The 25,810-nt window shown below is 41.5% G+C and overlaps 1 protein-coding gene across 1 annotated transcript in view; it reads right to left on the reverse strand.

Moving 5' to 3' along the window:
* Window positions 1-25,810, reverse strand: part of zmpste24 (zinc metallopeptidase, STE24 homolog) — a 38,791-nt gene that overhangs the window by 6,248 nt on the left and 6,733 nt on the right. Inside the window, exons 2-9 of the mRNA XM_063035043.1 lie at window positions 24,267-24,413; window positions 21,755-21,841; window positions 17,070-17,186; window positions 11,596-11,748; window positions 10,322-10,463; window positions 3,707-3,900; window positions 2,998-3,102; window positions 1,339-1,482 (exon numbers count right to left, since the gene is read on the reverse strand). Coding sequence (XP_062891113.1) covers window positions 1,339-1,482; window positions 2,998-3,102; window positions 3,707-3,900; window positions 10,322-10,463; window positions 11,596-11,748; window positions 17,070-17,186; window positions 21,755-21,841; window positions 24,267-24,413 — 1,089 coding nt within the window. The remainder of the gene's footprint in view (window positions 1-1,338; window positions 1,483-2,997; window positions 3,103-3,706; window positions 3,901-10,321; window positions 10,464-11,595; window positions 11,749-17,069; window positions 17,187-21,754; window positions 21,842-24,266; window positions 24,414-25,810) is intronic.

Consider the following 25,810-nt stretch of genomic DNA (forward strand, 5'->3'; position numbering starts at 1 on the left):
TTTAAATGCACAATTTGTTACCCAGTTAAGTTTAAGTATATAAAGATTATATTATATACACATACAGATAGACATATACATAGACACACACACACATCTACCTTTTTAACTATTTCCACTAATTGGAGCAGCCACTTAAAAATGGGCCAAAATGTACTGGTCCTAAAGTGTCCCAGCTAACTGGAATCCACTATAATAATACATAAATAACCCTTTCACTACCCACAATTAACCAAATGGACTGCATCCAGTCATTGATGAACACCATGACACATTTTATTACCGCCTTCAGCTTAACTTCTGGAAAGATAGTAGCACGCTTAGTCTCAGAGGCCTCTCCAGGTTCAAATGATGCAAATATTTATCTTAAACTTTTTTTTTTGTGATCGCAAGACCCTTTTTGGACATTGATAATACAAAATACTGCAAGTTGATTTATAAGACAGACCGACTGTGGAGATGCTGCATGGACTTGGTTGTTGCACGGATTAGACCCTCATACTGCAACCTCGCCTGTTACAGCCACCTAGGGCAGAAGATGCCACAGATCGCATGGGAGAGAACAGAAGAATGGTGGGTATTCTGAAATCTGTGCTACGTTGTTGGCCGGCTCTCCCGTCGGTGCTTCTTGGAAGACGAGCTGGATTGCCTCATCGGTGGCTGACCCAGAGCGAGGAGGAGGAACTGCTGCGTGCTTGTTCTTGCAGAAATGTGGCTCAGGGACAACATCCCATGCACCATAAATCTTAAGGCTATGCTACTCAGGAACATGGGCTAATATTTTGTGACTGTATGTGCTATCCTCTCTACATGTGCTGTGTGTGAATATTTGTACTGTGTTTGGAGCAACCCTGCATTGTTTAGCTGTGTACATGTGTGTGGTTGAAAGACAATTAAACTTGAACTTGAAAAATGTATGGGAGAGCTTGCGTAACACCCCGCTTCCCCCTGTACTCCTGCTCCTTGTTTGAATAAGTGAAAAGGTAGTGTTCTGCCTTTCAGGCAATTGAAGCATAATTTTATTTTAATGAGCAGTTTCAGATCTGTATTGGGTCATATCCTGTATAGCCAGGAAGTAGTAATTATAAAAGCACATTGGCTGAAAGAAGGCCAGAGGTTTATGCTAGGAGCAAAAGTTTCTATCTAAAGCCATCCTGTCGTATTGCTTTTTCACTCCTTTATTCACTATGTCATGCTATTGAGTCTGCAATAAACCCAAGGAGATGCTTGTTTGGCTGACTGTCTAGTCGATGTTACAACACCTCAGTGAGGGTAGTACAGGTAACAATGAAAATTATTACAATCCATAAGACCACAAGGCATTATATTGGTTCTTACCTCATTGTAGGGGGAGAAAATGAACTGGAATATGATCATCAACCCAATGAGAGTTGGCTGAGTGTCATAGAATCCAAAGGCGGAGAAAAGCTCCTTTTTGTGCATGAGAACAGCAAACAGGAAAAAACAGAAGAAAGAGTTCACCTACAATAAAAAACATCAGCGTTACTTAATAATAACTTGGAAACTAATGGGCAGAAGGCACTTCCAAACAGCTAACTGCAACCTCAACAGTGGTATCAGGAGTAAAGCAAACACCATTTTAATCTGCACGGATGTATGGGAAAACTACATTTTGTTTTAGTTAATTCATGGGACAGATGTTCCTACAAATGGTTATATAATTGATATTACTGGAATATAGCCCAGGACGTCAACGATAACACTGGGATTTCGAAAACTTCTGCAGATATACCATGGAGAGCATTCTAACTGGCTGCATCACCGTCTGGTAGGGAGGGGGGTGGCTACAGCACAGGATCAAAATAAGTTGCAGAAACCTGGAAACTTAAGTCATCTCTATCATGGGCACCAGCCTCTGTAGTATCCAGGACATCTTCAAGGAGTGATGCCTCAAAAAGGTGGCATCATTAAGGACCCCCATCACCCAGGTCATGCCTTGTTCTCATTGCTACTATCAGGTAGGAGGTACAGAAGCCTGAAGGCACACACTCAACGATTCAGGAGTAGCTGCTTCCCCTCTGCCATCGGATTTCCAAAATGGACATTGAACCCGTGAACACTGCATCATTACTTTTAAAAAAGTTATTTCCTTCTTTCTGCACAACTTGTTTAGTTTAACTTGTATATACATAGACATACAGATATACACTTACAATTCAGTTTTCTTTTCTCTCTAGTATCATGTATTGCATTGTACTGCTGCCCCAAATTTAAATTCCACAACATATGCCAGTGAGATGAAACCTGATTCTAATTCTGCTCGCCCCCGCCCACCACCCAACTTGCAGAGCAGATTAAACCCCAGCTTGGTCTCTCATCTGAAAGGCCGGACGACAGCACAGAAACAGACCCTTAGACCTATCCAGTATTAAACTTTTATTCTGCCTGATCCCAACAACCTGCACCTGAACAATAGCCCTCCATTCCCCTCCCATCCATGTATTTATCCAAACTAATCAAACCAGCATCGACTTCCTGAGAACTCGTTCCACACTTGCACCACCCCGTGTAAAGTTCTCCCTCATGTTCCCCATAAATATTTCACTTTTCATTCTTAACCTATGACCTCTAGTTCTATTCTCACCCAACCTTAGGGTAAATGAAAGCAGGCTTTTTCCACTATCTATACCCCTGAATTGTGTACGCCTCTCATTCTCCTACGCTCCAGAGAATAAAGTCCTAACCTATTCAACCTTTCCCCATAACTCAGGTCAAGTCTCAGCAACATCCTTCCAAGTATTTTCTCTTTCAGTCGTACAATATGTACTCTCTACACTGGAGCATCTGCCCAGAGCTGTGTCAGAGTGGGACGAATCTGCAACTTCCTGCCTCAGAGGTGAGGGCAAGATCCACTGAACCACAGCTGGCAACCAAACACTGGGAAATCATTTCCTTCTGAGTTTCTACTTGGCTGACAGCCCATCGATCATTGAACAACACACACTTTCATTCTAGATATCAAGCGGTGTGCATCACCTGACTAATGACAATGTTCTTCACTGTATGGCCAAGCTTCCAGTGTCCGAGCTCGTGACCGAGCACAGCCAGAACTTCTTGGTTACTGCAGCCTTGTCTCTTATTCTGTGGGGAGAAAGAACGCAAATGATTTAAAAAGTAATATCGCCATACCAAGCTGAGCATTGGTCAAAGTGAGTCCCACAATTTAGTTGGGCAAGAGCATCAATGACCAACACAGACCATGGATGTACTGAGGCCTGCTCATGCTTTCACAGGGAGAATGTACAGGGGGAATGTCAGAGGTCGCTTGTCATTTTAAAATAACAGAGTGGTGGGTGCATGGAACGCACTGCTGGAGTGATGGTTGTAGCAGATATATTCCGGACAATTGAGAGACTTAGATAGGCAGGTGGGTAATAGAAAAATGGAAGGCTATATGGGAGGGAAGGGTTAGATTGATCCTACAGGGTCGGTAATGCATTATGGGCTGTTCTATGTTCAATATCCCCCTCGTACTATATACCTTTTCCTGACACAGACTCCACACCCTATAATTTACCAGCTCATACCAGCACATGTGCACTATCACAAGGACTGCACTGGTTCTCAACCATTCTAAAACAAACACAATGATCAATAACTCTCATCAGTAGTGCTCTCATCCGAAGAATAAGCAACAAGGTATAGGTTTAACAGGCATTATGAGGAATGAAGTCAGTATACTTACTTTTGGTCTGGGCTTGGACTCAGCAGTTTCGTTTTCATTGCTGTCTCCAGCAGCCGTCTGCGTATCAATGTTGTCGTTGGCAGCCACTTTATTTAACGGGGAATGATCTTCGAGTAGCGTATCAAACAGAACAATACGCTTGTTCTTAAAAAACCCATAGAAATACGCATTGCTGTGTGATGATCTCTTTGATCCTATTCAAAACAGTGAACATCAACACTGTTACTACCAAAGCATTTGTTTTCGACTTTAAATTTTTTGGCCAATGTTGTGGTCAAGTTTCACCAACCTCATCAAAAATTAGATCAGTATTTTTAAAGCACTGATCACTAACGGCCAGCCTGTACTGCTCAAACTTAAAACAAAGATTATCAAGAGATCTGGGTCACACCGCACACTGGAAAAAATACATAAGCTTTTAAGGGGTAGAATTTAACATGGGCTCAGTTTGTAACAAGAAACTTTTGTACCTCCATATTTCCTTCACACAATCACAGCAATTTTCAGATTAACTTAACCTTATTAGGATTGTTAGGGGATATTCTGGAGTTAGGGCATATAGCAAATATTAAATTTCAACAGCAACCAATTATCAGATTTGAATGTGGATTACAGATTGGATTTAAAACACAGCTCAGAACAATTAGACCTCAGACGCCTGCAAATGCATGAATGCAGATTAACATTCATTTTATGTGTCTTAGTCCATGAGCGAGTAGGGTTGGTCGGTACCATCTGAGGGGAATAGTGCTCATAGCGATTTTTGACAAAACATCTCTAGAGTTAGAAAATATGTGATAGCATTGCACCAGTGGTAGCTTTATGTGTGCTATCATGCATTTTATAACACTACCCTAAAATAAGCATTTCTGAAAAGTGGCCAATATAAAGTAAAACATATATATTCAATTTTGTCATCAGTGATCCCTCAACATTGAAATTTGTCACAATGATAGCTGAGTTCAAGCACTTTTCATCAAATATTGTTATAAAATTCTACATTGAAAACTATGTCATTGGTGGCATTCGCAGTACAGTGCCCAATTTCAGTAGAGCGAATCATTTCATTTTTAGAAAAAATATTTGTCTGTTGTTTATTTTGAAAAAGTCAATTAAAAACCCTAGGACACATATAATTACATGGATTTGCGGAGAATTTATTCAGGAATTCAAATAAGTAATCATTTTTTATATATATTCCATATTAACATCAGTACAGCAGAAAATGTTACCCCACCCCCTGAAAGGTTAAAAACCACATTTGGAGAGATTTCTGGAGCTTTATCAATGTCATGATATTTTCCATTATTGTTGTATCAAATCAAAACAATCTTAAGCTTTTGTCATAGCACATAGAATTACAGAACAATAAGTCAAATGTGGGGTTCCACACGGCCATAACCTAGGCCCCATTTGGTTGTAAAATGAATATATGTAATCAAAGACTGCTTTCCATACTTTCATAACCTATTAATAATCATAATAATTTTCCAAGTCTTCCACGTCTTCATCTGAACTTTCCACACTCTGAGGTGGATGCCTGGTTCTCACAGTCTGCCAGTCTACACACGTCAGTACACCTGAGGCCATTTGCAACATACATACATCTTGGGAGTGAACATTTTTTTTGAACAGTTACAGGCCAGTAGATCCAGGATGACATCGGGTGCTGGCTGGCCTTCCATCCAGCACCCAACTGATCCAACTGTTCAGCTTCCTCTTCTCTCTCCATCTTCCATCCTCTGCCAACAGGGCTTGGCACTCGTGGGTTCTTCTCCAAACATCTTCCCATATACCAGCCTAGAGGCTGTTGCCAGCTTTTGGAGACACAGAGCAGTGTCGTTCTCATACTGCATAAGGAAGTAAAAGGTGCTTTGGTGGTTTGTGTTGACCACATGTCACAGCTACCACCACTGCAATGGAATCACATATTTTCTAACACTAGGGGTGTATACCTCGCCAAAGATCACTATAAGAACTATTCCCCCCAGATGGTACCGGTGGCCCAAATTTGGAGTCCTGGCTCACGGACTATCTGGAGTGAGGGTGCACCAAGAAATGGTATGCAAAAACTATATGCAAATCAAAGGAAGCATTGTAACTATAGAATTGTCCTGGTGTTACCTTTGATCTTTAGCATATAAAAATGTCATGTAATATTGGGTCAAGGAGACCTCTTCTTCCAAGAGTGATGCCTGCTGCTCCTTTTTGTTGAATAAACACTTCCACATCCACAATCTTCATTGTCTTGCCATTGACTTTGTTCATATTACAACAGGATGAATAATGCTTTATAATCATAATTATTGAATGCAATACCACAAAATGTCAGCAATTTCAGGTATTTTTGCTGGAGTTGAAGCTTAAATTGCGAGCTAGAATTAGAGATGAAATTATACACTCAGTGGGCATTTTATTGGGTATACCTGGTCATTAAAGTAAATATCTAAACAGCCAATCGTGTCACAGCAACTCAAGGCATAAAAGCATGTAGACATGGTCAAGAGGTTCAGTTGTTTAGACCAACATCAGAATGGGGAACAAATATGATTTGTTACTTTGACCACGGAATGATTGTTGGTGTCAGACAAGGTGATTTATATATCTCAAAACTGCTGATCTCCTGAGATTTTCAAGCACAACAGTCTCTAGAGTTTACAGAGAATGGTGCAAAAAAAAACATCCAGCAAACACAGTTCTGTGAGCGAAAACCTTGCTAAGTGAACCTTGGTCAGTGAAGAATAGCCAGACTGGTTAGTACTGACAGGACGGCAACAGTAACTCAAATAACTACACCTTACAACCGTGGTGTGCAGAAGAGCATCTCTGAACACACAACATAAGACCATATGACATAGGAGCAGAATTAGGCTATTTGGCTCATTGAGTCTGCTCCACCATTTCATCATGGCTGATCCTTTTATTTCCCCCCCACCCCACAGCCCCCAATCTCCTGACATCTGTCCATATCCCTTCATTCCCTGACCAATCAAGAATCTATCAACCTCTGCCTTAAACATACACAAGGATTTAGCCTCCACAGCTGCCTGCGGCAACAAATTCCACAGATTCACCACTCTCTGGTTAAAGAGGTTCCTCCTCAACATGTAAAACCTTGAAGTGGACAGATTGCAACAACAGATACTGGTGTGCCCAACAGATGCACCTAATAAAATGGTCACTGAGTGTATACCACAGAAACTTTAAAACTCTGTTCCAAGTGCAAAGGACATTGTCAAAGTACGTGTCCTTTATACAACCTCGAGGTTCATCTCCTTACAGGCAGTCACCTGAAACACGATGAACTCCAGAGTACAACCTCGTGGGGTTTAACACCCAACATTAAGATCTGGAATGAAAGGCACGATGTCACCGAAAACAGATGGGTTAGCATTACTTGTTCAAGCAGAGAGTAACCACTGACACCAAACGCATTTAATTAAGGCATGGAATGATTAAGGCTAAATTCAGTGAAGTTATTGTTACTTTCACTGAATCTGATTTTCGACTTACAAGTACAGCTATATGTGATTTACCATGGATATTACTGATTTTTTTTTGTCAAAGTATTAACTCACTGAAACGTGGTAGAATTTAAGGGAAGTTTGGGAAAGGCTTCCTCTTTCACTTTAATGAACAAACCTGAAGTCCTTGGTTACATCACATTCCCCAAACTGCAAAACCAGGCTTGTATAGAGTCTGCCGATACTTCAGTATGAACACATTCCCGATGAAGGATTCTGGCTCACAGAACCTGCCGAATTTTTAATTTTTGCTCTGATTTCACATTTTCATCATCTGATTTTCCTTTATAGGTAAAGTAAGCCGACTGATTGTAAAATGCATAGCTCATGTGGGAAATTACTTTTAGATAAAAATAGATGGGGAACTATTTTTATTATAATTTTTTAAGCACACGTTTTGGATCGTGGTGAATTCATTTTAAAAATCTTATTGGAACAGCAGCTCCCAGGTAAGACAATGTAAACTCCCACAGGCACAAGGTAATCTCTACACAAGTGGTGTCATTTGCGGTCACTGCTGTCTCATCAGCATTTTCTTTGCCATCAAGAAACAGATTAAACCAGGTTACAGAATTTCACTCATTCAAGGGTCTAGGATAAGCAGAAACTGTCAGTCATTTGTACCTGCAGAGAAATGTCCTGAACTATGTTTTGCCACCTTTGGATGCTCCATTTAAAATGTTCATTCAAAGCCTCCAGCATAACTTTTAATTCCACTTCTCACTCCACATACAGGATATGCTGCCTTGTCCGATAAGCATTTCCAATAGAAAAGTACAACCCTTCCACCCGCAACGGCTGCACCAAACACAATGTCGATTTAAACTAAATCTTCTCTGCCCGCACCTGATGCAAATTCAGAATCAGGTTTACTATCACCGGCATGTTGTTAACTTAGTGGCAGCAGTACAATGCCATACATGACAGTATGGAAGATACACTGAATTACAGCATGTGTAATAGGATATACAGTATATATCAGTCAAATTAAGTAGTGCAAAAAAAATAAAAAAGTAGTGAGGTAGTGTTCATGGGTTCAATGTCCATTCAGAAATCAGATGGCGGAAAGGAAGAAGCTGTTCCTGAATTGGTCAATGTGAGCCTTCAGGCTCCTGCACCTCTTCTCTGATGGTAGCAATGAGAACAGGGCATCACCGAGGACTGATGAGGCTCCTTAATGATGGACGCTGCCTTTCTGAGGCACCACTCCTTGAAAACATCCTGCATACTACGGGAAATATATTCCTCCATTCCCTGCATATTCATGTATCTAAGAGCCTCTGAACCACCATTGCATATCTTAGTTCAGTTCAGGGGGTTCCAGCCTTTTTTACGCCATAGACCAATACCATTAACGAAGGTGTCCATTGTTCACAGGTTGGGAACCCTTAGGTTAGTTAATTAGAGAAACGGTACAGTAACGGGCCCTTTGGTTCCAACGAGCCAGTGCCCAAGTGACCGATTAACCCAGTAACATATCTTTGGACAGTGGGAGGAAACGGGTGCACCCAGAGGTCACGGGAAGTACTCGCTAACTCCTTACAGACAGTGGGCGGACTTGAACCCATGTTGCTGGCGCTGTAATAATGTTATGATAAGTGCTACGCCACCAAGTTGCCCCCATCAGCTTCCAACAACACCCCGGCTGCACATTCCAGGCACCTCATCGGTACCTTTTAAAAAAACTTACCCTGCGCATCTCCTTTAACGTGTGTATATATATGTATGTGTATGTATATTTATATCTATATCTGTGTGTGTGTGTGTGTGTGTGTGTGTGTGTGTGTGTGTGTGTGTGTGTTATATAAAAACAAACTTTTGTCACCCGATAGCATGAGTATTGATTTCTGCCTCGAGATAAAAAAAATCTCCTCCCCTCTACTCTTCTTCAATTTCCCATCCTGTCCTCTTGCCTCTCTCGCCTCCCCCTAGAGCCCCTCCTCCTCCCCTTTCTCCTACGGTCCACTCTCCTCTCTCATCAGATTCTTCCTTCTCCAACCCCTGACCTTTTCTTCACCTATCTTTAGCTAGCCTCCTTCCCCTCCCCCACCTACTTATTCTGGTGTTTCCCCCCTTCCTTTCCAGTCCAGATGAAGTGCATCAGCCCAAAACATCGACTGTTTATTAATTTCCATTAACGCTGCCTGACCTGCTGAGTCCCTCTAGCATTTTGTGCGTGCTGTTCAATCGTATTTCCTTTCATCTCCAGAGAAAATAATCAGTCCAATCCTTCTTATTCTAATCCAGGTGGAATCCTGGTAAATCTCTCTGCATCCTTTCCAAAGCTCCCACATCCCTTCTGTAATGAAGTACCAGAATAGCACATGATACTCTAAGTGCAACCTAACCAAATTCTTATATACATTCAGTGGCCACATAATAAGGTACCTGCTGTAACTAATAAAGCGGTCACCAAGTCATGTCCATGGCTGTAGCCCATCCACTTCTAGGTTCGATGTATTTGTGTTCAGAGATGCTTTTCTGCACACCACTGTTGTAATGTGTGGTTATTTGAGTTACTGTCGCCTTCCCGTCAGCTTGAACCAGTCAGGCCATTCTTCTGACCTCTCTCATTAACAAGGCATTTTCATCCATAGAACTGCCACTCAGTTTTTGTTTTGTTTTTTTGCTCCATTCTCTGTAAACTCTGGAGATTGCTGTGCATGAAAATCCCAGGAGATCAGCAGTGTCTGAGATACTCAAACAAACGTACGAGACCAACAATCATTCCGTGGTCAAAGTCACTTAGATCACGTTTGTTCCCCATTCTGATGTTGCTCTAAACAACTGAACCTCTTGGAAATGTATGCATTGGGTTGCTGCAACATGATTGGCTCATTAGATATTTGCATTAATGGAGTGCACCTAATAACGTGGCCAACGGGTGTAGCTGAAGCAATCTGTATTAAAAACCTTCAATATTTTATTTCTGTAATGATTCATAGACCTGTAAAAACAGTCACACTTTTCTGCACACAATGGAAAGTAAATTTTCTTTAACCAAGGAACTACTTTCAGAAGCAACACAAAGCACTTAAAAAGGCAGCTGGATATTAAAAAATAAATCGAAGAGGTACCCTGATGTGCTTACCCTCGACAACATAAACTTTAGTTAGAGGAAAACTGATACCCCTGGCCATCTCTTCAATGTTCAACTTCAATTCTCCCTCGGGTAGCGGAGTAAATTTATCAAACAGTGGTGCAATATAATCAGCATAGATAGTTACCAACACCTGAAAAAAGGGGGGGGGAGGGGGGAAGAAAAAAAAACAAAGAATTATGGCAAATGCTTCACAATTAGTTTTAATTATTACATTTGTCTAACCGAAAGCATTTACAAGCATTTATATTCTTTAATACAGCTTCTGCAGATTGGCTTATCAACGACCCATTCCCCAGAATATTGGCAGTCTCAATGGAATAACATTTTAATTTCAATCTCAATAACAAAAGTTCACACCACAAACCAACATGGCTACAGCATTTGATCTTAAAAAGTTTATTCAAATCTTCAGGAAAACCGCAAAGGAATTAATATTAGAACTTGAAATGCAGCTGTTTCTTGGATATTTGGCCAAACGAAAATGAAATTCAACTAGGTGATAGAGGGGAAAAATTCAGAGTAGATGAACAAACTACCTCTGGGGACTTTAGGGTTTGAAGCACAAACTAGCAGCAGCATTTTCCATTTATCCATACACTAAATCAACCAATTCTCCTTTTAAAATTAACAAAATTAACCTTAGTTTCTTAAACCATGCCATGTATTGCTAATGTGCTGCATTTGTCTACATTATAATCAGAATCAGTATTAATATCATTGGCATGTTTAAATAGTAGTGTAAAAATAAAGAAAGTGGTGAGCTAGTGTTCATGGGTTCAACGTCCATTCAGAAATCAGATGGCAGAGGGGAAGAAGCTTTTGCTGAATCGCTGAATGCGTGCCTTCAGGATGGTAGCAATGAGAAGAGGGCATGTCCTCAGTGATGCCACCTTTTTCAGGCATCAATCCTTGAAGGTGTCCTGGACAAAAGCATTTTGAAATTTATTGGACATGAGCACTTGAAACTTGTCACCAGGTCACGATCAGATTTAACATGAATACAAGAAGGGAGAAAAGGCATCCCACCAATTGTACTTTAGTAGATGCAGCTGGAGATGTAAACCAGTTTAAGACTGAGCCAGATTTATGTCCAGCAGCTGGGTAAATATTGTACAGATTTTCACAAGCTGCCACTTGAATAAAGATAAGATTTTCCTTTTCCCCATTGAATTATATTCTATCAATTAAATCCTCCGGAAGGTTTAGAAAGGAAACTGGATGTTTCCAAGCAGAAGTAAGAATAAGCATTATTAGGTACTCACCAGAGAAACAATTAAAGTGAAGAGCCAGGCATAGATGAAAAAATAATCTCCACCAATTTTAATAATATACAACAACAGCGAGGTCACAGGCAGCAAAATGCATTGAGTTACTGCAAATTTCTTCAAGGCGTCTTTAAAAAAGAACCCCAAAGTCTGCAGAAATTAAAGACAATAGGTTACAACCCAGCCCAGGCATCCAGAACACTGAACAGCCATAAAAACAAACCTTTGTTCCAGCAGATCTGAACATACTGAATCCTGAAGGGTCTCAACCTCAAATATCAACTGTCCATTTCCCTTCACAGATGCTACCTGGCCCAGTGAGTTTCTTCAGCATTTTGAGAGCCGAGCAAATTAACACCATGATTTCAGATGGGCATTACCTGCATGTTTAAGATCTCTGCAGCAACAGTGAAAGTGGCGTCACATGTAGATAGGATCATAAAGAAAGTTTTTGGCACATTGGCCGTCATAGATCAAAGTATTGAGCACAGAAGTTGGGATGTTATGTTGAAGTTGTACAAAATGTTGGTGAGGCCTAATTTGGAGTATTCTGTGCAGTTTTGGTCACCTGCCTACAGGAAAGAGGTAAATAAAGTTGAAAGAGTACAGAGAAAATTTACAAGAACGTTACCAGAATTTGAGGAGATGAGCTACAAGGAAAGATGGAGTAGGTTACAACTTTATTCTCTAGAACGTAGAAGATTGAGGAGAGTTTTGAAAGAGGTATACAAAATTACCAGAGTACGGATAGGATAAATGCAAGCGGACCTTTTCCACTGAGGTTGGGTGGGGCTACAACCAGAGGTCATGGGTTAAGGGTGAAAGGTGAAATGTTTAAGGGGGACTCGAGGGGAAACCTCATCACTCAGAGGGTGGCGAGTGTGGACCTGCCAGTGCAAGTGGTCGATGCGATTTCGATTTCAACATTTAAGGGAAGTTTGGATAGGTATATGGATGGGTGGGGCATGGAGGGCTATGGCCTGGGTGCAGGTCGATGAGACTAGGCAGTTTAAATGGTCTGGCAAGGACCGGATGGGGCGAAGGTCCTACTTCTCTGCTGCAGATTTTGTCCAAAAATCTGTGCTGTTTAAAATACAAGAGTAAAAATTCACTTCCTTAAAACCTGTGGGGTTCTATTTTTGAAAGTAAGGACTGAAATTTCACTCTGACATAATTAACAGCACACAGTGACAAAGAAAGAACACTTGGGCTGCGTCCAAGATAAACACCCACTTGTTCCAATGCTACAATCCTGACATGCAGATATATCACCAGACCTTCACTATCACTGCGTCAAAGTCTTGCAACACCCTATCCAAGTATCCTTGGATTCACCACTCTCTGGCTAAAGGAATTCCTCCTCATCTCCATTCTCAATAGATGCCTCGCTATTCTGAGGCTGTGTCCTGTGGTCTTAGATTCCCCCACCACGGGAAACATCCTCTCCACATCCACTCTATTGAGGGCTTTCAACATTCGATAGGCTTCAATGAGGTCGCTGAATTCCAGTGAGTAGAGGCCCAGAGCCATTAAACATTCCTCATATGACAAGTCTTTCAATCCCAAAATCACTTTCGTGAACATCATGGCTAGGGTTGTTGGGGTGTATTCTGAAGTTAGGGTATATAGCAAATATTAATCTCAACAGCAATTCAACCAACCTTCACATCTGAATATGGATTGTTTAAGTTACATTGAAAATGCAGCTTGGAACAGAAGATATCCAATTGACTTGCGATGTCTGCATATGCATGAATGCAATCAACACCCCAAAGCATGACCACAACTCAGAGACCACAGTAATTAACGCTTACTTTGGGTGCAAAGACCACAGTATTTTTAAAAAGCGTTATGAGGGCATTGTGACTTCAGAAATTGGCCTGTTATATTTCTTCTTTAACATAAAAATGTGCTGCAATGTTGGGTCAGTGAAGTCTGTTTTTCTCTCTTTCTTGACTCCAAAGGCTGCCAGCTTGTGGGTGCCCCAAATAAAGACACACGACTTTTATACCTACCAGCTGCATCTCTCTGGTGACTTTGTTCACAGTTATAATAGGGTCACCTGCCATTCATTCCAGCATTTAGGGGTACAGATAGTTCAACTCATCTTTTGAATAATGGTAATCAGGCCAAGCATTTAAAAAAAAGACATCCTGGGGGAGAAAAATCACTGCAGCTGGAACAAAGCTTAAAGTTAATTGTTTAGTCATAAGTTACAGTACATGAATTGAGAGATGCTTTCTATCATTATAGTTAGGAGCTGTCAAAATGCCGGACAGGTTGGTCCATTTCTCCATTATACAGAACAATAGTAATTTGCACAAAGTGCCTTCAAGTAGTAGACGTGGTATCTGAAAGGCCCTAAACAGCCCTGATTTTTGCCAATTGACCAGTCCCAGTCTGTCTGTGAAACAGTGAACCTAGACCTCAATAAACTCACAAAAATCATTCAAACCAACCAGGACCTGTGGATTCCTCTCAAGCCCCCAGTCATCCCAACCTGGAAATGTATTATTCCTTCTTTGCACCAGGGTCCAAATCCTGAAATGCCCTAGCCCAGGGGTCGGCAACCTTTTTGCCTCTGTGGGCCGGATCGCGTATTAATGAGCCGACGGTGGGCCAGATAAATGCCATTAAAAAACTTTGAAATATGGGAATTATCCATTTAAATACATCTAGTTATGTTTTGCCTCAAATTAATGAATAACACATGCTAGAAAATCATTTGTGCTTAAGGTTGCCTACCCCTGCCCTAGCCAATAATACTGCAGGGCAGCAGCTTGGTCCTCTACTTCCTCAAAGGCAATCAAGGATGGGAATAAATACCTTTCACATATCTTTCATAAAAGACAGCACAACAATTTATGGTACCAGCGATGCGGGTTTATTTCCTGCCACTGCCCGTTAGGAGTTAGCACATTCTCCCCGTGACACGAGTTTCCTCCCACAATCCACAGACATACCGGTTAGTAGGTTAATTGGTCGTTGTGAATTGTTCCCTGTTTAGGCTAGGATTAAATCGGGGGATTGCTGAGCGGTGTGGCTCAAAGGGCCTATTCCGTGCTGTATCTCAATAAAAATTAAAAATAAATTAAATTATTTAAGTACAACATTAAAATCTATTACCTGCTACATTTCATGCTAAGCAGCAGCAGAATTAACAGACACAAAATGCTTTTCTATGTTAAGGAATAAAGAGTCCTCATTGCGGACCCTTGATCTGAGCCTGAAACGTCAACTGTTTATTCATTTCCATATACGCTGCCTGACCTGCCGAGTTCCTCCAGCATTTGGTGTGCATTACAGTTCTTACATTAATGACAATGCATCCTGCGGTGCAATAAACCCTGCATTCCAGTACTATAAATCCCTCCCTCTACATCGGGGTTCCAAACTTTTTTTTAAGCCATGGACCCCTACTATTAACCAAGGGGTCCGTGGACCCCAGATTGGGAATCCTGCTCTACATCTGTACACCCAGACACAGTTTCTTGTGTTCTTTAAGAAATGCCTTGGAAATACTTCTTTGCCATGACACGCCTGTCAGTTCTACGAAACTGCTTGGATAGCTTTACAGTCAAATTTGCTTGACAATCCACTTGTGAATTATTGGGGATATTCCACAATAAACCAGGCATATTTGTTACTTGTGTGTTATTAGATTTGTTACTCCCCACAACAAAGCCAGGGTTAAAGTTGCTGCTTCTCCAATTACAGCCAAACATGGCAAATGCACTGATATGCAACTATCACCTTGACAACAAGGATTAATCAATATCCAATTGCTTCTCTAACTCAGGTCTTTTAAAGAAATCAGTCTTCCAGGGAGAAGTGAAGCCATCCTATTCAATTACAAGCTTTCTCTGGGGCTATTCATTTCTTTGGCAGCTGACTTGAATAAAAGATGTGCTGAATCTGATCACCTAACTACCTAAAACAGCATTGATATTCGACCTTCAAGGAAATCTTCAAAATTATTCGGAACTAATAGACATAAGAAAATTGGTAGATGCTGGAAATCCAAAGCAACACACACACACACACAAAATGCTGGAGGAACTCAGCAGGTCTGGCAGCATCTACGGAAATGAATAGTCAGTCAACGTTTCAAGAGGAGACCCTTCTTCAGGACTGGGCGTTAAGTTCCAGGGGATAACGATACAGGAACTGGAGTAGTGTGGAACTACCAAAACCACATTTGTAATCAGAATACACAAATGTAATGATAAGCTCCAGAACAAATGATTGCTACATCCCAGGTAAGTAATGTCCAAAGTTTGGTCTATGGAAGCGTCTGTTGTAGCTAGTGGCACTGACACAGCTAAAGTTTGGAATAAGTGTATAATACATATTAATAACGACTCATTAACTGGTTTGCTCTTCAATTGATTTTCCTGTAGGTTACAGCCTAAGCTGTGGTCTGAGAGTATGTTCTTTCACTTACTGAAAGTGAGGCAGTTAATGAGGGAATGTGTGAAATAAGTGTTACACTGTGCCAAGGTTTGTTGGTTTAAACCATGGGAATTGCAACATGTACCCTACCACCAAATGATCACACTGGTTTAGGACATAGAACAGTACAGCACAGGAATAGGCCCTTCAACCCACAAAGTTGTGCTGAACCAGCTAAAATGTAAATTAAACCCAAAAACTAATCCCTCCTCCCTAAAACATCCATATCCCTCCGTCTTCCTCATATCCATGTGCCTAGCTAAACATCTTTTAAGAGCCTCTGATGCATTTGCTTCTACCACAATACCAGGCAGCACATTCCAGGCATCCACCACTCCAAGTAAAAAAACTTACCCCTCACATCCTCTTTGAACCTATCCCCTCTCTCCTTCATTGCACACCCTCTGGTATTAGACATTTCTACCCTGGGGAAAAGGTACACCCTATTCTACCTATGTCTCTCAATCTTATAAACCTCTATCAGATCTCCCCTCAGCCTCCCCCACTCCAGAGAAAACAAACTAAGTTTATCCAGCCTCTCATGCCCTCTAAACCAGGCAGCATCCTGGTACACCCTTTCAGCACCCTCTCCAAAGCCTCAACGTCCTGCCTATAGTGGGGTGACCAGAACTGTACGCGATACTCCAGATGTGGCCTAACCAGAGTTTTATAAAGTTGCAACATAAACTCTTGACTTTTGAACTCAATGCTTCAACTAACAAAGGCAAGTATTCCATAAGCTTTCCTAGCCAACCTATCGACCTGTGTACCCACTTTCAAGGAGCTATGAACTTGAAGAATTCTTTGTAGAGAATTCTTGCAGGTGATCAACAACATCACATCCCAAGAAAATGACAATAAACAAAAAAATACAACCTAATTTATTATTAAATATTTTAAGGTAATTATTTAGACCCCATAGAAAAGGTTAGAAAGTTTGTCCACTCCATAATAATAGCTCATATTAAATACTTCATAGATGATAATGGCACTACAATCCAAACATATTCAGGACAGACCTGTTGATTGAAACCATGTTTTTCCTCGATGACGAAGGTGTTGTAGATGCTCCAGGGGAGTCCTGTGGTTGCACTGAACAAGGTCGCCAGAAATAAGAATGTCAAAGATTGGCTTATCTGTTAACGGCAAGAAATGAAACAGGTTTTTTTTGTTGCACACAACAAACAAGTTGCTATTGCAATGATCCGCAAGAGATGGAAGCACTTCAGGTAAGAAACATTCTACGATCTACAAGGCGCAGAAAATAAAAACTAGGCAGAACAGTTTAGCATGGACTAGATGGGCCAAAGGGCCTGTTTCTGTGCTATAGTGCTCTATGATTCTATAAATGTGATATGGAAACTGCCCACAAGTTCCAGTGCTGCTCCAGCTATATCTACAGCTTCTGCCCTTTACCCTTTTTACTCTTGGGATTTCTAACCTCTCTCTCTGGACCAGATCAAGGCTGCTTGCTCCCACAACCCCAGACCTTAAACTTACTTGTCTCTGCAGCAATACCCCACATACCAAACCAAGCACATCAAGAATTGTGCACTGGGTAGAAAAAATAAAAGTTACTGAGGTAAAACACCACAGGCATTATTTAATGGAATGATTCCAACTTTATTTTTCAAAAAAACAAAGTTTAAAGTAAATTCTATTATCAAAGTGTATGTCAAGCAACTCAGCCAGCTTTCTAACATTCCTGCTTGCTGCACCCACAAACTGAATATGCCGATTAACTTTTGCAAATAACCACAATTAATAAAATTCAATATTACTTTTCCCAGTTTTGCCAACACTCTTCAGAGCTTGGTTACTTTAAAAAAAAAATCCCAATTTTAAGTGAGGCCTTAATCATCTACGCATAACTTTGGAGAAAAAAAAACTAGCCACTGAACGCTGCAAGTACAAATCAATTGAAATACTTGTTGAAGCTTATTTCAAAAGTAAATGCAATGGTCGAGTAAGGAGAAAGAAATGGTCCAAGTGATAAAAGTGGTAAAAGTGACTTTCTATACAGTATATTGACATAGCGCAGAAGACAACCTCTTTGGCCCATCTCAATTTGCCATATTGAGTTAAATTAATTTGACAGCACTTGGCCCATATCCCCTAAATCTCTCCTGTCCCAATGTGTTGTGTCCTAACTGTATCTGCCTCTACTACTTCCACTGGCAGCTCATTCCATATACCCACCACCCTCCGTTTGGAAAAGCTTGCTCCCAAGGTCCTTTTTAATTTTTCCCCCCCCTCACATTTAGAGTCATAGTTGAAGGAGCAGAATTTGACCCATCAAGTCTGCGTCACCATTCCATCGCAGCTGGTCCATTTCCCTCTCAGCCCCAATCTTCTGCCTTCTCCCCTTAACCCTTCATGCTCTAATAAAAAATCTATCAACCTCTGCCTTAAGTAGAGCTAATGACTTGGCCTCCACAGTCGCCTGTCCACAGAATCACCACTCTCACTAAAGAAATTTCCTTCTCTCCGTTTTAAATGGACGTTTCTTCTATTCTGAGGCTGTGTCCTCTGGTGCTCAACTCCCCCATCACAGGAAACAACCTCTCCACATCCACTCCATCAAGGCCTTTCAAGATCTGGTAGGATTCCCACTCATTCTTCTAAAGTTCAGGAAGTAGAGGCCCAAAGCATCAAATGCTCCTCATAATAAGCCTTTCAATCCCAGAATCATTCTTATGAACCTCGTTTGGACTCTCTTCAATGTCTGCATATCCCTTCTTAGATATGGGGCCCAAAACTGCTCACAGTACTCCGAGTCAGAGTTTATATAAAGCCTCAACATTACATCCTTGCTCTCATATTCTAGTCGTCTCAAAATGAACGCTACCATTGCACTTGCCTCACTCACCACCGACTCACCTTGCAAGTCAACCTTTAGGGAATCCTGCACGAGGACTCCCAAGTCCTTTTGCACCCCAGATTTTTGAATTTGCTCTTCAAAGATTGTCTGCCTATTGTCAGCAGTCACATAACCAGGAGTTGTGATACGCACCAGCTGCTCGTACGATCATCCACCACCTGCTGCTACGGCTTCACGTGACCCTGATCGGGGAGGGGTTAAGCAATTGCTGCACATTGCCCAAGAGTGACCTGCAGGCTAGCGGAGGGAAGGAGCACCTTACACCTCCTTTGGTAGAGATGCATCTCCACCCTGCTACCATATAGGAGGGAGATTGAAAATCTGACTGAATGGTATCACAACAACCTCTCACTCAGCAAGACTAAGCAGCAGATTCCTTGAAGAACCAAAGTCCTTGAGCCGATCCTCACTGGGAGACCAGGGGTAGAGAGGGTCAGCAACTTTAAATGCCTCAGTGTTACTATTTCGGAGGACCTATCCTGGCTCAGCACGCAAGTGCAATTACAAAGAAAGCACGGCAGGACCTTTATTTCCTTAAAAGTTTGCAAAGATTCGGCATGATATCTAATGATTTGACAAAATTCTATAGCAGTGTGGTGGAGAGCATATTGACTGGCTGCATCACAGCCTGGTATGGAAACACCAATGCCCTTGAACAGAAAATCCTACAAAATGTAGTAGATATGGCCGAGTCCATCACAGTAAAACCCTGCCTCAACATGGAGTGCTGTCGCAGTAAAGCGGCATCCATCAGGAACCTAGCCAGGACATGCTCTCTTCTCACTGGTGCCATGAGGAAGGTGGTACAGGAGCCCCAGGACTCCCACCAGCAGGTTCAGGAAAAGTTATTACCCCTTAACCATCAGGCTCTTGAACCACTGGGGATAACTTCACTTGCCCATCATTGAATTGTTCCCACAACCTAATGGACTCACTTTTCAGGACTCTTCATCTCATGTTCTCGATATTTATTGCCTGTTTACTATTAATATTATTTTTCTTTTGTACTTGCAAAGTTTGTCGTCTTTTGCACATTGGTTGTTTGTCCACTCTGTTGGGTGCTGTCTTTCATTGATTCTATTATGGCTCTTGGATTTACTGAGTATGCCCACAAGAAAACAAATCTCAGTTGTACATGGTGACATATACGCACTTTGATAATTCACTTCGAACTTTGACGCACCAGAAAGACAGTCAACTCCTTTAAAGAAAGGAAAGATTGGAGGTAAAGAAAGGAAAGATTGAACAGATTGGAGGTAAAGGAGACCGAGAACAAATGAATAGTAAAAATGATCATTGCCCAAGATGTCTAACAATTTATTAAAGTGGGAATGCGATAAATGTCTCATTTTCTAACTCAGATGTTAAAAGATTTACCTTAAAGCATAAGCACCTTTTATAAATAACACAACCAGATCCTTAACTTTCTGCAACTAGATTAAAATCCAGCAGGTTCTTAAAAATAAGGGACTGAAAAGAGGAGACCAAAAGGAAAAGAGATGAAAACCAAGCTGCAACTTGTACAAAGCAAACAGTAGCTAGGCGTAGGTCCGTCATTAGGTTCTGTAGATTCACACTGCACTGAATTTGATTTGAGTGCACGTATTGTTAATGCCTTCACTTTTCTGTAAGCTCCAGCCCAATAATATGATGTACAGCAGCTGCTCAAGTAAACAGTTGCCAGAAAGCAGGACACATGAAGGTCTTAGAGAGAGAACACCTGTATGGCAACAGCACAAAGGGTTTATTTTGAATAAAGCCCAGCACTAAGGCTAACTAGATCTGCTCCACACCTGTTGATGGCTCTAACTCAAAAGCCATAGACTAAAGCATTGTTGCAACCATCTTCCACTCTTAAACTATCCATTTGAGACAGAGACACACAAAATGTTTTAAAAAAGCCTGCTTAATCAGTCAGGAATCTTGATGTTACACTCAGTGGCCACTTTATTAAGTACACCTGCTCAAAAATGCAAATATCTGATCAGCCAATCATGTGGCAGCAACTCAAGGCATAAAAGCATGCAGACATGGTCAAGAGGTTCAGACCAAACATCAGAAAGGGGCAAAAAAATGTGATCTAAATGTGCGTGGAATGGGCTGCCGGCAATGGTGGTGGAGGCGGATACGAAAGGGTCTCTTAAAGAGACTCCTGGACAGGTAGATGAAGCTCAGAAAAAGAGCGCGCTATGGGTAACCCGAGGTAATTTCTAAGGTAAGGACATGTTCGGCAAAGCTTTGTGGGCCGAAGGGCCTGTATTGCGCTGTAGGTTTTCTGTTTCTAAGTGACTTTGACTGTGGAAGGATTGTTGGTGCCAGAAGGAGTGGTTTGAGTATCTTAGAAACTGCTGGTCTCCTGGGATTTTCACACAGAACAATCTCTTGAGTTTACAGGGAATGGCGCAAAAAAACCAGTGAGCAGCAGTTCTGTGGGCGAAAAATGGCCAGACTAGTTCAAGTTGACGGAAAGGAGACAGTAACTCAAATAACCTCACGTTACAACAGTGGTGTTGCAGAACAGCATCTCTGAATGCACAACACATCTAACCTCGAAGTGAGTGGGCTACAGTAGCAGCGGCAGAGCAAACTGGGGTCCACTCTCATACCTAATAAAGTGGCTACTGAGTATACACCCTCAAAACAAAATAAATATCACAAAAATATTATTGCAAATAACAACGTTCAGTTTATCAGCAGCAAGAAATTGAAATCAGTATTCAACTTGTGACAAACCAACCACAAAACATATTCAATTTAATTCATGTCTGCAGCTTGATTTGTCATTCAGCGTTGCAAACTGTTGTTCTGTCAAATGGCACTTACCTCATACTCGGGTCCCAGCCCAAAACGCCCCATGATATTTCCCGACACTTTCCAGAGAAAGGGAATTCCTCCCAACAACAGGATAAGCTGTAAAGAGAGCAGCAGATTTAAAACCAGAACCTATAAATATATTCACAAAAATGATTCCAAGATTGAGTGGCTTATTATATGAAGAGTGTTCAATGGCTCTGGGGCTCTACTCACTGGAATTTAGAAGAATGAGGGGTAACCTCATTGAAACCTATTGAATGTTGAAAGGCCTTCATAGGGTGGATGTGGAGAGGTTATTTCCTGTGGTGGGAGAGTCCAGGAACAGAGGACACAGCCTCAGAATAGAGAGGCATCCTCTTAGAACAGAGATGAAGAGGAATTACTTTAGCCAGAGAGCGGTAAATCTGTGGAAATTGTTGCTACTGGCAGCTGTGGAGGCCAAGTCTTTACATATATTTAAGACAGAGATTGATAGATTTTTGATTGGTCAGGGTACGAAGGTATACAGGAGATTGAGGCTGGAGGGGGGAGGGGGGAATGGGTCAGCCATGATGAAATGGCAGAGTAGACAATGGGCCAAATAGCCTAATTCTGCTCCTATTATCTCATGATCGTAATTTTACTCCAAGTACTCAACCCAGACTTAAGGCACATAGACAATGGTTACAAGCACAAAGATCTTTCATATGTTGTGGAACACAAAATAGTACAGCACAATACAGGGCCTTTGGCCCACAATGTTGTGCCTACATTTAACCTACTCCAAAGTCAATTTCACATTTCCTTCCTGTGTAGCCATCCATATGCCCATCTAAGAGTCTATTAAATATCCCTAATGTTTCTGCCTCTACCAGCGCCCCAGTAGCTCATTCCATGCACTCACCTCTCTTAAAAAAAACCTGTGATATCCCCCCCTGTCCCCATATATTCCTCCAATCACCTTAAAATTATACCCTCTTCTGTTAGCCATTTCCACCCTGAAAAAATGGTGTTGGCTGTGCACGCTATCAATGCCCCTCAGCTTATACATCTCTTCAAGCCATCTCTCATCCTCCTTTGCTCCAAAAAGCTCTAGCTCACTCAACTTTTCTTTGTAAAACATGCTCTCTAACCCACACAGTATCTTGTTAATCTCCTCTGCACCCTCCATGTCTTTTCTATGATGCAGCAACCAGAACTGAACACAATACGGAATATGTGGAACTTAAACCTCGTTTTTGATGGTTATCACCAATCCAACACAAACAAGTAAAACTATAAAGTAACCCAAATCCAGATTTACCGATCAACTGTCACTTAAGTCCAATTTCTCTCTACTTTATTACAAGAATTACATACCCAGTTGGTGAAGTCCAAAGTAGTTTTAAAGCCAAATACATCTAATTTTACAACACAATATATCCAGTTTCATGAACACACCAGAAGATTTCTATTTAAAAGAGAAGTCAACACTAACTCCATTTCTCTTGCCACAAATGCTGCTTAACTGCTAAATACTTCTATTTTTAAAAAAGTATTTCTAGCAACAGCAGTTCTTGTTTGACCTTCAGCTCTCACTTATGACCTGCTATATGTGAAATAAAACTTAGCTAATCCAGGAAAATGTAAAGGATAAAAGGTTCATTTTATTATCAAAGGAAGTACACAGAATACAACTCTGAGATTTGTCTTCTCCAGATAGCCATGAAATACAGAAAATTGTCAAAAGACATCAACACCCCCCCCCACAAAAAAAAACAAAACTTGCAAACTCCAAACTCCACCAGCCCCTCTCTTGCACAAAAACTAAGAGATCACCCACCTGGAAAACAACTGCTAGAACATCAAACCCCCAACCCCAAAGCCTATCCCACACAAAAAAAAGCAAACAGCAGCATAGCATCAAATCCCCCAACCTCTCCCCCTCACACAAAAAACTAACAAATTGCCCACACAGAAAACATCAAAAACATCAAACCCCAAATCCCTTACCCCTCCCTCACACAAAAACTAACATATCACTCACCTAGAAAATGGCAACTAGAGAAAACACAGAAAACTAAAGGAGACCAATAAAAACTACAGTCCACACCAATAATCACAGAAATCTCGGAATTTTGAAAAAATCCTCCATCATCATCGAAGAGAGCGGTGGCAACAAGATCTTAATGGCTATTTACAGAGTGGGGACACAGTGAATGAAAGTAGTAACTGGGCTTTGAAAAACAACTTCCAACACACAGAAACTCTGCAGATGCTGGAGATCCAGAACAACACGAAGTGTTGGAGGAACTCGGCAGGTCAGGCACCATCTTTGGAGGGGAATAAACAGTCAATATCTTGGCAGGGGACCCTTTATTAGGATTGGAATGGAAGGCAGAAGGTGCCAGAATAAAGTGTGGGAAGAGGGGAGGAGTATAAGCTGGCAGGTGATAGCTGAAGCCAGGTGAGAGGGCAGGTGGGTGGGGGAGGGAAGAATCTTATTGGTCAATCAGTGTAATTCTACATACAGTCAGCTGAAATGGTTTTACGCACTACTCACCGTTCCCTCGATTTCGGAGTACAGCCCAGACCAGAATCCAAAGTTACTTTTATCCAGCTGGTAGAGGCGAGATTTCTCAAATGTTTCGGAGTCCATGATCATCCCCAGTTCCTCGGGGACCAGCGTGGTGTGTCTATACGTCTTGCGCTAAACATTGGGAAAGTATATTAGCACAGGGAAAGTCCGCCAGCCCTAATCCCCTCCCTGGCCACTTATGCTTATGTAATGTTCCACAGTAGAACTGTCATTAGATGGAGCAACTTTATGTTCAGAGAACGGATTCTCTGATACAGCCAGAACAAAATGACCTAATCCAGATTTTTAAAACATTACCTGTCAATAGCTCAACGGAAAAACCTAACTGACTGCACCACCCCCTCTGCAGGCCTCTCACTATTCAACTGCAGTGCCTCAGTCACATCAACTGATTCAGCAGACTCATGAATCTGGAATCTTGCCCTCAAGACCACATCTGGTAATACATCCACTCACTCAGTGCTGGCAAACTGTGAAATAAATATCTCTCTCAATAGAGTCAGGCACGACGAGGTGGAGGGGGGCATGCGTACGAGAAGAAAATGAACATGGTTGTGAAGACGAGACCCAGGATATGCCATGATGTTGATTGGTACTACGTAGATTAAAAACATAAGGAAAGAGAGAAGGAGGCCAGCAAGCACTCAAAGCCTGCTTCACTATTCAAGATTTTCTGTCTCAATCTTACTTTCCTGCACTGTTCCCCTTGGACCTTCAAATATTCAGAAATCTATCAGTCTGCGATGAATTCGAAGGTAGACATGAGAGCAGAATTATGCCATTTGGCCCATCGATTCTTCACCGCCATTTGATCATGGCTGATTTATTCTCCCTCTCAACCCCATTCTCCTGCCTTTTTCCCGTAACCTTTGACGCCCTAACCAATCAACCTCTGCTTATGACTTGGTCTCCACAGTCGTCTGTGGCAATGAACTCCACAAATCTATATCTTGTTGAGATGAAGAATTCCAAATCAGAATCAGGTTTAATATCACCGGCACATGTCGTGAAATTTGTTGTTATGAGACAGCAGTACATTGCAATACATAATAATTAAAACTGAAGTGTGTATATATTTTATAAAACGGTTAACTTAAGCTAATGCAGAAAGGGAAAAAAAAGTGAGGTAGTGTCATGGATTGAATGTCCATTCAGAACTCAGATAGCAGAGGGGAAGAAGCTGTTCCTGAATAGTTGAGTGTGTGCCTTCAAGCTCCTGTACCCCTTTCCTGATGGCAGCGACGAGAAGAAATAGAAATAAAACAGAAGGATGGTAGAAATGAATAACTATCACGCTCAGCAGAAAGGCAGTTCTCCGTTCCTTCAAATCTTTTTTTTCTGAGACTGGAACCCCACCCAGGTTCTGGTCTCCTCTGCATCCTCTTTGTAACCAGCCTGTTGAGCCTTAAAAACATTTTGGAAGTTTTAATTAGCTCTTCTTCCATTTACATAAATTCTAGAGGAGATGGACTTAGTCTCCTACCATCACCATGCACTCACTGCATGCC

The sequence above is a fragment of the Mobula hypostoma genome, chromosome 28 (assembly GCF_963921235.1).
Source record: "Mobula hypostoma chromosome 28, sMobHyp1.1, whole genome shotgun sequence".
Classification (NCBI taxonomy): domain Eukaryota; kingdom Metazoa; phylum Chordata; class Chondrichthyes; order Myliobatiformes; family Myliobatidae; genus Mobula; species Mobula hypostoma.